The 13,404-nt window shown below is 31.1% G+C and overlaps 1 protein-coding gene across 4 annotated transcripts in view; it reads left to right on the top strand.

The window, feature by feature from the left end:
• The window catches only part of LOC118189317 (uncharacterized), a 102,170-nt gene that overhangs the window by 81,441 nt on the left and 7,325 nt on the right, over window positions 1-13,404 (top strand). For all 4 annotated transcript variants that reach the window (XM_085817274.1, XM_035359902.2, XM_085817273.1 and 1 more), the window contains exon 7: window positions 6,886-7,048. In XM_085817274.1, coding sequence (XP_085673400.1) covers window positions 6,886-7,048 — 163 coding nt within the window. The remainder of the gene's footprint in view (window positions 1-6,885; window positions 7,049-13,404) is intronic.

Genomic DNA, 13,404 nt, shown 5'->3' with positions numbered 1-13,404 from the left:
AACTTACTACTTTGAATTTATCCAACTTTATTACCCGATCCATTAAGGCAAGTCGAAAATGGCACCAAAATTTACCGAAGTCAAACACCTTTATTTTTGAAAACTTTTTTTTTTTCCTAACGAATTTGGGCTTTGCATTCATAAAGACGTGCCAAATCATAAAATAAAATTTCTTACATCCAGCTCTTAGATGAATGCAGAAAAGTATTCTCCGTCTACATGGTAATTATTTAAATTATAGCGCATACGCTGATATGCAAATATGGAAAACATTCGGGGGAAAAAGCAGTACTAACAAATTGTAAAACGTGGAAAATGTTTAGCGAAATTAAAATAGAAATTCAAACATACTTTTCCAAGGAATAAATTACTTAGCATTTTAGCAGTAAATATATTTGTAGCGTTCATTTTACGTAATTATATACCACTAACATGTTAAAAGTTTTAAGTGTAAAAATGATGAAATTTCGGAGAAAATATTCTCAGTTGTCTTCTAAAGATCAATATTAGCAGACTCAGAATCAAGGAATTTTGAAGGATACAATGAATTCGGAATTTTGCTTTGGGTAGAACATTTCGGATAAAGGATATTAACTGTTATAGCTCATGGAATAATTAATAATGTTTTCGAGTTCTATATAAAAGGTAAGCCCAAAAAGTAGCCTCTAAGTCTTATAAATAAGAAAATGATGAGTAACCTTCAAATAAATTTATCTGCTTCAAAATAATCGCCAGAGGAGTCTATAGAATTTATCCAACATTTCTTTCGGTCATCCAGGTCTTACTCCTTTTTGCTATGGTAAGTTGCTCTACCATGTTTACATGCTATCTCTCTTGCCTGGATAAATATTGCGACTCCGAGCGAAATGTAAGGTCCTATATTTATTTTATTTGTAGTATCGCGCATAGTCAATTCCACAGGCGAATTGTAAGATTTTTAATTTGTCATTCAAATTTAATCAGTCGTTAATTGCTTAGAAAGCTGAATAATTAAAAGCTATAAAAGCGTATCTTAAGCATTTAAATTTGAATTGTCTTTATTTATTTTTTGATTATATATCTAACTGGTGTGAGTTAAAATAAATTTGTAATAGTTATTCAAATGATTAAATGTTACAGCACAGTCATGATAGACCTTATCAGAAATATGTCTCTTTCGGTAACTTAAACAGATAGTAGTAACATGATATTCTTATAAATGAAGTTCTGTACTAATACATCCACCATTCAGAACGGCCGCTCTCAACTAGCATCATCTGACATTTATTCATGGTTCACAATATTGCCATTTAATAAGAGAGATTTTTGCAAATATTTGAAGTATTATTCTAATAAATAAAAGATGTTTCTAAATCCATAACTTGGTATCTGATAAAAAATCGTTTCCTTTTTTCCTTTTAAGTGTATTAAATGCATTGCAATAAAAGTAATACATTAACCCTAAAAACTCAAATAAATAAATAAATAAATAAATAAATTCTGTAATCTTTGAGATTTTACACTGCGCCTAAAGGGGCGTTTTTTTAACGTTTTGTGTGCTACCTTCACTTATTAAATATCATGTTCTTCACACTTAACAACAAAATTCCGTTCAACAGCAATGTCGCAAAATAATTTTAAAATGAGCATATCTTTAGAATTTTCGATACACAGTCTCGTTCATTAGAGATAATTTTTTTTTTTTTTTTTTTTTTTTTGTATAGTGTTGTTATTGCTTGCTTTGAAGTCTTTGAGTTTGTTAATTAAGAATTCGTTAAAGTTTTACAAAATATGAAATAGATTAAAAAAAAAAAAAACCTCCAAATTCCAAATTTGGACTTCCAGATGCCCGTATTCGGGTGGAAACGTACGTTATTCAAAATAGGATGGCTCTAGGTACCGTTGTTATCACAATACGAGAAAAATACATACATTTAGGCAAATTCTTCATTATATAATTTTTTTAAATAATATACAGGGCTCTAATATTTCGTGGTAACAATTTGTAAAGTGAATCAACGCAAAATGCCAAAACGAAATTAATAGTTCCCCTGGGCAAATTGCCCCTTTGGACTAAAAACAAAATCTGAAATTAAGTTTTTTATGCATTTCTTATCTGAGCAACTTGACGGTAAGAAAAGGAAATCTGTCTAATTAAATTTTAATTTACCAAATCATAAGATTTCACAATCGCGAAAAGCGAATCTGAGATTGACATTCAAACACTTCATATCTATTATTCTGTTTCCAAATTCGGAACTTAGAAGCATTATTATTAACTAATCAGCTAGCAAAAATAATGAGAAGATGAATATGTTATCAAATATTCGAATATATTTTTACAAGCTTTCAACTTCTATTTCTTAAATTCTGAGATAGTTGAAAGCTAGCAGAATTAATTTAAATTTATTCAGTGTTATGAAAAATAACGTTTGCAATGAAAGATATTTAAGAAATATATATATATATATATATATATATATATACGTACATATGAATAATACATATATACATACATAGGAATAATATATATATACGAGTATATACATATGAATAATATATATATATATATATACATATGAATTATATATATATATATATATATATTTGAATATGAATAATATATATATATACATATGAATAGTATATATATATATATATATATACGTATATATATAATTGCAAAACAATTTTTTAAAAACAAAATATGAACATGCCTAGTATTTTCGAGCATTAAGCTGCTGAAAAATTATCAGTAAAGACATAAAGTATATGTCTTATATATGTATATATTTATATATTATACATATATTTATATATGTATAATTCGCATATATTTATATATATATATAATACGCAAATATTTAGCTTAATTATTAAAATCACTAAAATTATTTACTATTTGTAAAAATTATTAATTAATTAGTAATTCAATATACATGTATATATATATACATATATTTTGAATTAATAATTAATTAATAATTTTTAACAAATAGTAAATAATTCCAGCCTTTATTTTCGCAGTTTTATACTATCACTTACAAAAACGTTTTAAATGACACAATTGTTTATGTTTTCTGCTTTGAAATTTAAAAAAAAAAAAAAAAAATGTTGTATAAAATACGAAATCTAACTTTTTACACGTTCTTTCGTTCTCTGTACTTAGGTTCAGGAAAATTTTAAGTTATAAAAAAATAAGTATTGTAAAATTTAAAGTTAAAAATAGAAGCTTTGTAAAGGAAGTTTGTCTGCCGCAAGACAAAATTTTACTGTAATATTTGAGATTGAAATGGAGAATCATATTCAGTGGCCGCACACAAATTGAAGACCGAAATGTTTGTACGTAACTAAAAATAAAATATCGTTTAGAGAAAAGTTTTCTGATGCGATTTATGTTAAGAAATTATTTAATGAATATTTCTATTAAAATTATTGTGAAAAACATTGATCAATATATTTCTTTCCAAAATATATAGAATCTTATAGAATTAGCACTGGTACGTAGTCAACTCGTAATATTTAAGCAAAAACGAAAATTATTTGTGCTTTAAGGATTTTTTTCTTGCTATTACCCGATTATGATTTTCATGAGAATATTAACAAAGTATTTTTAGACTTTGAAAGCTTCTAAATTACTCGTGTGAAAATTCATTCGACATATTGAATGCATAAAAATTATATATAAAGATGCTAGTGAATAACAAAAGAATATGATTGGATGATAATAAAAGGTGAAAAATCAACCTCGAATTTACTGTAAGTTATTTACTAACCTACCCCTCAGTACAAATTCAAAAGGGCGTCAAATATCGCAAATTTTGAGGCCCACCAGCGGCCGAGCGGTAAAGACGCTGAACACTGGTAGTTCGGTCTGAGGTTCGAATCCCGCGAACGGGCTGGCTGCATGGGCGTTTTCGTGGTTTTCCCCATGTGTAACGTGTATACGAGCCAGTTTCCCTTAGAAAGTCCTCCACGAAAGGCATCCCTCCCTTTAGGCAGATAGCCCTCGTGTGCTTTGCCATAATTAAATACACACACACATCGCAAATTTTGAAATTAGATATCTGGATCAATTTTGGTCGTACGGGAGTCGAACTTTTTGCGTTTGATTTTTTATAACGAATACAATATTTTCCTAAATATAAGGACTGGAACAAGTGTCAAAATTTAGATTTCGTATTTTATACAAAATAATTTGTTTTATAAATAAAAAATACGAAAATAGAAATGTTTCTGCCATTTAGAAAATTTTTCTAACTTGGAATTTGGAGGTATATGTCTACGACCAACTGCTGTCTTCGACCAAAATAAAGTCTGGGTAACTTTTCTAGACACTATGTGTGAATATATACTATGTAGTAAAGCAAATTTAGATACAATGGTGTAGGTATACTTATTGACTAGACACTGAAATATTTTCTTTCGTAATACTGCGGAAACATTGATAGCGTAGATCCATAATGAAGAACAATTTGGCATCTGAGGCAGATTAAACATTCACTTCTGTTTCAGTTAACATGTTGCGTCCACGAACAGCTTGGCACTTTAATTCGTGCCTGTTTCAAAACGTTCACATTTGGATAGCTCTGAGGTAAAAACAGAAGCAGCTATATTTCTAAGAGCATAAAGTCAGTAAGTTGTGTTCAAGATGAAACCTTAATTCAGAATGAGTTAGTTTTGCTTTTGAATGCATTTGATTAGATATTTAATACTGCTCTAAACTATTATTGTGTGTTTGAGTTTTAGTTCCATTGACATTACCAGTGTTATGTAAGAATCATATGACATGGATTAGTCTCGAAATGACACAATGCAGAAAAAGGTTACTTCTTTAGAATATAGAGCAGAAATAACCCAAATTAAAATTAAGCATTATGGGGCTATATATAATGTAACTTATATTAAATAGTATCCTGTTCTTAAAAGGTTGGCTGATTGTAAATGGAATTGCCGAGATACTTTGAATACCACCCTCAAGCTTTTCATTCTGCCAATCTTCAGTTATTGTACCGAAGTTCTGGTCTCTAGTCTGGTCTAGTCTGTTCGGGTCTGTTACTAGTACTATTCAACAACTTGAAACTGTTCAAAACTAAGCTCTCCGTATTATTACGGGTGCTATAAGAACCACTCCTATTCTAGCAATGCAGTGTTTAACTTATAAACCCTCCAATAAGAAACGTAATTGAAAGATATGCAGTTCTTCTTTATGAAAAGCTGATTCACTTGCAAAACAATACTTTTTGGAGGGATTATGACACCAACTCAGAGAGAAATATTAAAACTCAAAAAGGGTTTATAAAATATGCTTATTCTGCAGCCACTGACATAAATGTCCACCTCAATGCTCAGCTTCTCTGTAGGCCTGTTTGCTCTTTGAGATAGGGAGAAATCTCGTTGTGTCTGAAGCTGGATAGGCAGTTTAATAAGAGTCGTAATAGCGAATAAGAGGTTCGTGTCATTGCTCTATGTACCATGAAAACAAATACCCTAGAGACACATGGTTACATGTCTACACAGATGGATCAATATTTAACGATGAAGACAGAGCGGGAGCCGGTGTGTGTTGCGATCTTTTCTCATGTTATGCACCAATAGCTGCTCATTCCCCACTTTATGATGGCGAGATTGAAGCTATTTATATCGCATTAAAGCAACTAGCTATTCTGCAGAGCGGTGATTTTGTCAGAATCCCTGTCTGCTCTTCAATCTCTTGCAAATAAACAATACACAGATAATATCCGCATACTGGAGTGCAGAGAGCTCTCAGCGTCAATCTCTGTTCTTTCTAGTGGATCCCAGCTCACTGTGGGATTTCTGAGAACGAGGCTACTGACGTTTTGTCCGAAAAGGGTGCAAAGGTTCTCCAGAGACCTTTAAAAAGCTTCTCATTTCATTCAGTCAAACTCCTGATAAAAAGAAGCTTTGTCTCGAGGATAAAGCACAGACAGCAGTGTGTGACTTTGCCGGTAAGTCATGAGCCTCACTGATTGAGGATACACAGTTGATCCCAGATTTTATTAGAAGTGCAGCTGTGGCTCCTTTCCGCCTTACTGCAGGCCATGACTGTGTGACCGCATATTTGCATTGGCTTGGGCTTTGTGACTCCCTGTCTGTATGTACTCTGTGCGGACTCATCAAACTTTTTATGCTACTCATCTTGACCCGTGTTCTGCATTTGTGTTTTTAAACTGTAAATTTCAGAAATATTGGAAAGCTAGAGATCTAATGGCGATATAGCAGTCTTCTGAGATTTTGTAATAAATAAATAAATAATGTTCTTCCATTCAAATAACTAGTTTCCCTTAGAAAGTCCTGCACGAAGGCATCCCTCCCCTTAAGCAAATAGCCCTAGTGTGCTTTGCCCTAATTAAATACACCACACCATTCAAATAGTCAAGAAAAACAAATCATTTATTCATGTTTAATGTTTTAAATATTAACCTCCTGACGAGTCTGTTTGAGGTATTAAAATATGAATAATTAATATGCAGATTTTCATAAGTGTTTTTTTTAAATGTTTAAAAATGATTATTACATAACTTAAAACAACATTTAAATAATACCTTGTTCGAAATGCTTAATATAGTTGGTAATAGCTTTCTTAATCTAATATTACAACTAAAATGTTTCTTAAGCTTTCCAGAATAGTAAAATCCTTATGGTATTTCTTTTTACTTTGTAATATATATATTTGCAAAAATGCCTTCCAAAAATTAATGATGTAAACAAATTAGCATTAACTTATATACATGAAATTTAAAAGCTATTAATTTTTCTTGCATTTGCTTTGCAAATTGGGAAAATAAATGGGGTAGGCGCACTACAAATGTTAACTTTATATTTTTTCCTACGTATGTAAAAAATGGAAAAAGTTGAATCGTAGTTGAAATTCTTTTCCTGTAGGTGATGTTTGTCACAGTCACAGGGGAAGCTAAGATGTATGATGGCTGGCTCTGGGGAATATCATCTATACACAGGACAGATGAGTGTGATTTCAATTCAAATAGAACTTTTATATCAGTCTCAGCGCATCTAGGACTCAATGACCTACGTCTGTCTTACAAAGGTACGTATGAAATATAGTATTTCTTTAAAAAACTTACTATTTGTTGCACTACAGTTCATTTAAAAAGCATATGCATTCAGTAATAAAATTACTATCTACAATATTAATTTTTTATATCACAAAGTTGAATACTTTGCGATCTGTCCTCTTGTTCTTTAAGTGCCGTAAACACAATTTATATTTTTAATGATGATCCGGATAACTATCATGTATAATTTTTCCTCAAAAATTCCCACTTATGTACATTGTCAAAGCTCTGAGTTTTTAAAAAGCTTTTTTAATCACAGCAGAAATTTAACCTATCCTGCATTTTTTGTAAAATACACCAAAAGACATATTTTTAGTGTAATTTTATCAATGTGTATATAAATGCGTAGGTTCGTCCAAACGGATGTTTGTTACAACAAACTTTCCACTACTCTTTCACAGCAGGTTGAGAACTGAGCATTATCTAAAGTAAAACAGTTCATATAAAATTAATGAGCTTATTTACAGTTGAATTAAAATTAACATGCATTTGTGCTTAAACGCACGACTATCAAAATATTATAAGAATTTTCACAAAATAATGTTTGTGAAATAGGTCAGTACAGGGAATATCGAATACAGTGCGCTGATTTCGAATATAGGTAACGAGAAGAAACATCGTATTGTGAATATTGAAAGATTGCAATAATTCCTTCAAACATATGTAAAATCATAAAGACGGGTTCGAAATTATTTTATCTGCAGCGGTTACTTTTAAAATAAAAGCTGAACAGTCATACAAAAGAAACATTTTTTCTATTATGTTACTAATTTTTAATACTACTCTGACATTGAATATTGCATTGGAAAAAATTACAAAAATCAGATTCCCTTTGAATGAAATTTACAAGAGCAATGCTGCCGAATCTGTTTGTATTCATAAATAGTTAAACAAATAGTTTCTACGAAATGCTTGATGTGAAATTTGAAAGTTTAGAACTTTGCGATTTTCATTTTTGAAACGCACTTTTTCCATAAAATATATTATCTGTGAATTTCATGCACTCTTTAAATGTTATATAAATACAACAATAAATATACAGATAAATATTCAATTATTGACATTAATGAAATTATAAATGAAACTTTGAAAAACGTTATTACATATGTAGAATATATAGGTCGAATGATAATAGTGAAATAAAAAGCTTACTTTTTGTTTTGTTACATTAAAGATGGTCTGTGTTAAGAAACAAATAAAAGTTGCATAAAATAGCGAGCTATGCATTTAAATAATTCTAGTTGGATGGAAGATAGAGCACTTGAATAATGACCTTGCTTACTTTGCGATGATCTCACTAGCTTCCATAAAAGATACTGTTCCGTGTGTAATGATTAAATGCACACATAATCGTTGAAAGCTTGATGAAATTTATTTTCCAAACACACTTGACAATTCTGTAACTTTTCACACAAAAGTACTCGAACAGTTCTTCTCAGTATAACAGAACACAGTCAGTAGGTACCACTTGTAACTACAAAGAACGTTGAACACACACACTTAACTTATCAAAAAGCAAACTTTCGCATGGGAGAGTAAAACAAATTCTATGAATAAGCAGACTTGCTCGTATGTTTGGACCTTGACCCTAAGTTTCAACGTAGTGGTGATGTTATCCTGCTGTATAAGATGGCCAGAGATCTTATATTCTGAGCACAAGGTTCCCTCGCCTCTTATCGCTGACGATTTTTAAGATTTTAATGGTAAAATATTTATGTCTTAATTTTTGATCGTAAAGATTTGAATTTTAGTGCTGTAATTTTGAATTTAATGCTTTTTTTGGCAAGTGGTCTATTGTAATTGATTGATTTCGGAATAAAGTTATAAGAAACAACAACATAATCCTTAAAAATATTAGCTTCCAAAAGTTAAGCATGCGACGATAAAATCAACAAAATGGAAAAGTAAAGCTTTAATTTCAGCCAAATTAAACATGAAGGCAGCAAAAGTATTTATTCATGAAATAAATCAAGCATTATGTACAAAGATGAAAACAATATTTAACAAATACTTTACAGCAACTGTACATACTTTCAATTCTATATTGATTATACTATATTGCTTAAGATTAAAAGCAATATAGTATGTTCAATGTAGTATTTATGGAAAAACTTAGTATATTGCCTACGATATATACAATCTATTATTTTAAATCTTTAATTTAATATACTGTGTTTAGTATTATATTGTTCAAAACTTTCGTTTATTTGGAAATTTATTTTAAAACACTTTTATTATATCTGAGGAAACATTAACATTTTTAATGTACTTTTCTTGTATATTTGAAACATTAAAATGTTCAAAAATGCAACTAAGTCGAAAGAATTTACAAAGGCTTATACAGAGAAAGTTTGCGCCGCGTTAACTTTTATAAATGTTCTTAACAGGCACAGTTGAAAGACTGGATAAATCGAAAGATATTTTTCATCAACCCTGAACTAGTAACCTCTGTGCAACTACTTAAATATTCCTAAAAGAGATGCTTAAAAGCGCAAGGAAGTAGGAAAATAAGGATTTTGGATAGACATCTTCTAATTAATTGACCATAAATAAATATAAAAATACTTCAGTCTCGTACGTGAAACTTCTACTTTAGGACGACAATTTTCACTCAAGTTTCGCTCAGGATAAATGTTTGTCCTTGATAAAATCGATATTAAATTTATAAAGTGGTTCCTCCCAATTTTATTTCTCTAGAATGCATTTAGCATGCACGGGATTGTCGGCTTATTTCTAAAATAACTTCATAAAAGTATTAACCTTTCGCAAGCATTGTAATTTGATGTTGAGAACAGTGAAAAGCTTCAGTTGCATTGAAGTTGGATGTCGTAAAATGACAGACTAGAAGTCATTACGTATTTGAGTAAATAATTTAAGGTATGCGTAAAATTAAGATGCAAATACTTATGCATTAATGTTAAATTTTATAACACTCTTAATCAAAGCATCAAATTACGGGGCAGTGTTGCTGAAAATATAAATTTGGTACTAATAATTAAGTTTAATAATAATATAATTAAGTTTAATATCAATAGGTATATAACAAAATGCACTCAAGTAAAAGATTATCAACGCATTCGGGTGTACTCAAAATGAGGATGTACTGATTGCATTAAAAATATACGTTAATTTCCCGGTTGCGCGTGTAATATTTAAGTTTTGACGATTAACCTTGCACTGTTGTTAGAGAAATGTTTCCAGAAACTAGTATTGTTCTGTAGTAGATGAAATCCTTCTGCCTTTCTAGAAAAAGCTCAGGATTATTTTGATGCCGTGCCTCTCATTATCAAGATTTGTAAAGAGGGTAAAATATTAATGCTAATTCATAAATGGCAAAACTTGATTCCTGTTGTCGCTAAGTAGAAAGGGCTTTCCCACTGAAGAGATAATAACATCTGGTGTTGTTGAAAATATTGTGGTATTTAAAATATTTGAACATTTAAGCGAAATTACAAAAGTGTGGAGGAAGAAAGATACGGACGATATACTGACAAAATTTTAGACACGGATGATGATGCTGAGATAACTAAGTATTCTTGAAAACATTGAATCGGTAAGTGCTAATTCAGAAGAAGGCGAAAAATGAAAACGGAAGACGAGGGTGAAATACTAATGAGGCTGATCGAGAAGCCACACTGAAATGTAAAATCAAGTCGTAAGACTTCTCGTGATGTCGAATTCATTATAGATCTATGATGTGTTTGTCATACTATCTGAAATAAGGTGAAATAGGTTCTCAAAAAACAAATATATAACAAACAAGTTTTCAAAAAGTTTTTAAAATATGTAAGGAAATTCTAGTTTAATTTAATTCTAGTTTTAAACAACACATTATATACCTCTCATTTAAAACTTTTGAATGATCTTCACGGCAACAGCTATTTTTAGATTAGCCATGTTTTATGTAAAGGTACACAATACTGTTTATGTAGCCTATCATTTTACTAGACAGTATTCTTCTTAATCTCTTAGTTTATTGTTTAAACATTTCTATTATTTTAATATAAAATCATAAAATAGAAATGAAATCTTAAATTTATGTGATTCATATTTACCAGATAATCCAGTGAATAAAAATTTGGCGTTATTCTACCTTTGTGTAATACACTTCCAGAAGTTCAAATTCATTAATGCAAGTTTGCTTTTCCGTATTTTTATCACAATCTTTTCAAGATTAAAAATGCATGAAATGTACTTACTCTCAGCAGTTTGGGTTTTTATATTACTTCAGTTTACACTGAGATTTTTAAATCATTAATATGTGAGGGCCTCAACATCAGATATATTCACGTCAGGGTTGCTGCCAACAGCAGCGCATAAGTCATCATCCACAAAACATATACCGCTAAGGAAGTTTTGAAAAGACCAAGTGAGTGAAAAACTTTTGGGGTTAAACCCAGATTGCGTAAAATGTGTTGAAGATATTGTCACCCGAATTCGCAAGAAAAACATGAATTAACCACGTCCAGTGAGGAGTTGTGATGGAACATTACCAAAATCAACAAGAGGTTTAACATTGTTGTGATTATGTAGGCTTGGACGTTTTCTGCGACTGAAAGCAGTCACATTCACATATTGCTTCTGTAAATGGACTATCAGCATCAAAAGTGTATCTAATGCTTCTGTTTCTAACCCTCCATCCACAGACGGTTTCACTAAAAACCTCAAATTTGCACAAATTGCCATGAGAAAAAGGTAGTTTTTAATTTTAATGCTAAAATGTCGTTGCTTCTTTATTTATGAATTTATATACTTTTAATATATTGGCTGAAGCCCAATTGATATAGTGGTTAGGGTCGCCGACTGCGATACCAAAAAGCCCAGGTTCGAATCCAGGAGAAGGCATGGTTGTAACTATCCTTTCTTCATAGGAAGCAAAGGTGGCTCACCTATTAGGAGCCTCCACACTAAAGTGACCACTACTTCTGGCCTTAGAAGTGGCCAAGCCGAAGACGGCTGAGGGCCCGCTATTGGTATATATATATATATATTGTCTTAATATCTTTGACATGTTTCAAAATGCGCATTTTCTACTTTCTTAGAAACGTTAAAAAGATTTTATAAGTAGTATATATACGGTCTGAACGAGGATTTCATGTGCATTTTTTCTCAGCATGGTACCCCTTTTCACTCTACCATGACACAACATCAATGGATTCCTAAGGTCATATAGCCCGACCTCGAGAGTATTCATAATGCGCATTCATTATGACGGCAATGAATTTTGGCAGCACGTTTGATTGAGTCATTCGAAAAATGATCCTGTTGCTGCTTGGATGCCTTTCGAAACTACTTGTGGCTGATTCTTGGTTTCTCACAGCAGCTTGTAACCTATTCATCGCCTTTTACTCAAATACATTTTCATAAGAGTTACCCTATTTTTCTTTTAATCTGCCATTTGAGATGAAATCATATTTTAGTAGAAAGCAAAATAAATTAAGACATTAGAAAATCAATTATTAAATTTCCAGAAGATTTTTTTCATACTGTGTTCAAACATTTATATTCACAAACTTTGTGTCATGTAAAGACAGAATATCTCTTTGTGCAGAGAATAAAGCCATGAATGATAAGTTTACAAATTTAAATGAAAGTAAATGGTACCTGAGAAGATAATTCTGAAATTTATATGCGACAATAACATTGTAGTATCGTGTGGCCTCAACTTGTCAGCAACTGTGGTAGTGACTGCTACGAAGTGTAAATTTACACAAACACGTAAGAAAGGTTTAAAGCCATTTTTATTCAACTTTAAAAATAACAGCTGCGTCCACTTGACGCTCACAAACTACGCCGACCCGGCGGTTTAACAGAAACAGAATGTAAAACTGAAAAATAATGACTGGATGAATAAATAGCTAGATCACTACCTACGAGGCTCTGAGATCTTAACTAACCTAACTGCGTTCTAAAATACAGCTGAGATTCAGCGAGCTTACTAATTAAGCAGTTGAAGGATTCAGCAAAAACTGCCGAGATAGGCACACAGGCGGAAACGCGCGGTTCTTAAATTTCTACCTAGCAACCTTCACGTTCGCGATTCAAGAAGCACACCTACAATCTCGTTTTTCTTCTATTTAAACTCAACTTACTTCTGCTAAAATTTGAATATACTGCGCGCTCTACTACAATTTACATACTCTAGCATTGGTAATTCTAGGGGAAAGCAAAGGCTTGACAGGAAAGATAGCTTAAACTTAAAATAAATGTTTGTTAAAATAAATATAAACCCTACAACATCATTCTTCCATGAAAAGAAATATAAAGATATTTGGAGAAAAGTTTTCTGATGAACATTTTCTAAAATTCTTTTCTAAATTAGTACAAA

This window comes from Stegodyphus dumicola, chromosome 5, assembly GCF_044657685.1.
Source record: "Stegodyphus dumicola isolate Sdum_Otavi_A_Nest chromosome 5, ASM4465768v1".
NCBI classification, from domain to species: Eukaryota; Metazoa; Arthropoda; class Arachnida; order Araneae; family Eresidae; genus Stegodyphus; species Stegodyphus dumicola.
The sequence above is the reverse complement of the archived record's forward strand: the minus strand, read 5'-3'. Positions and strand labels throughout refer to the sequence as shown.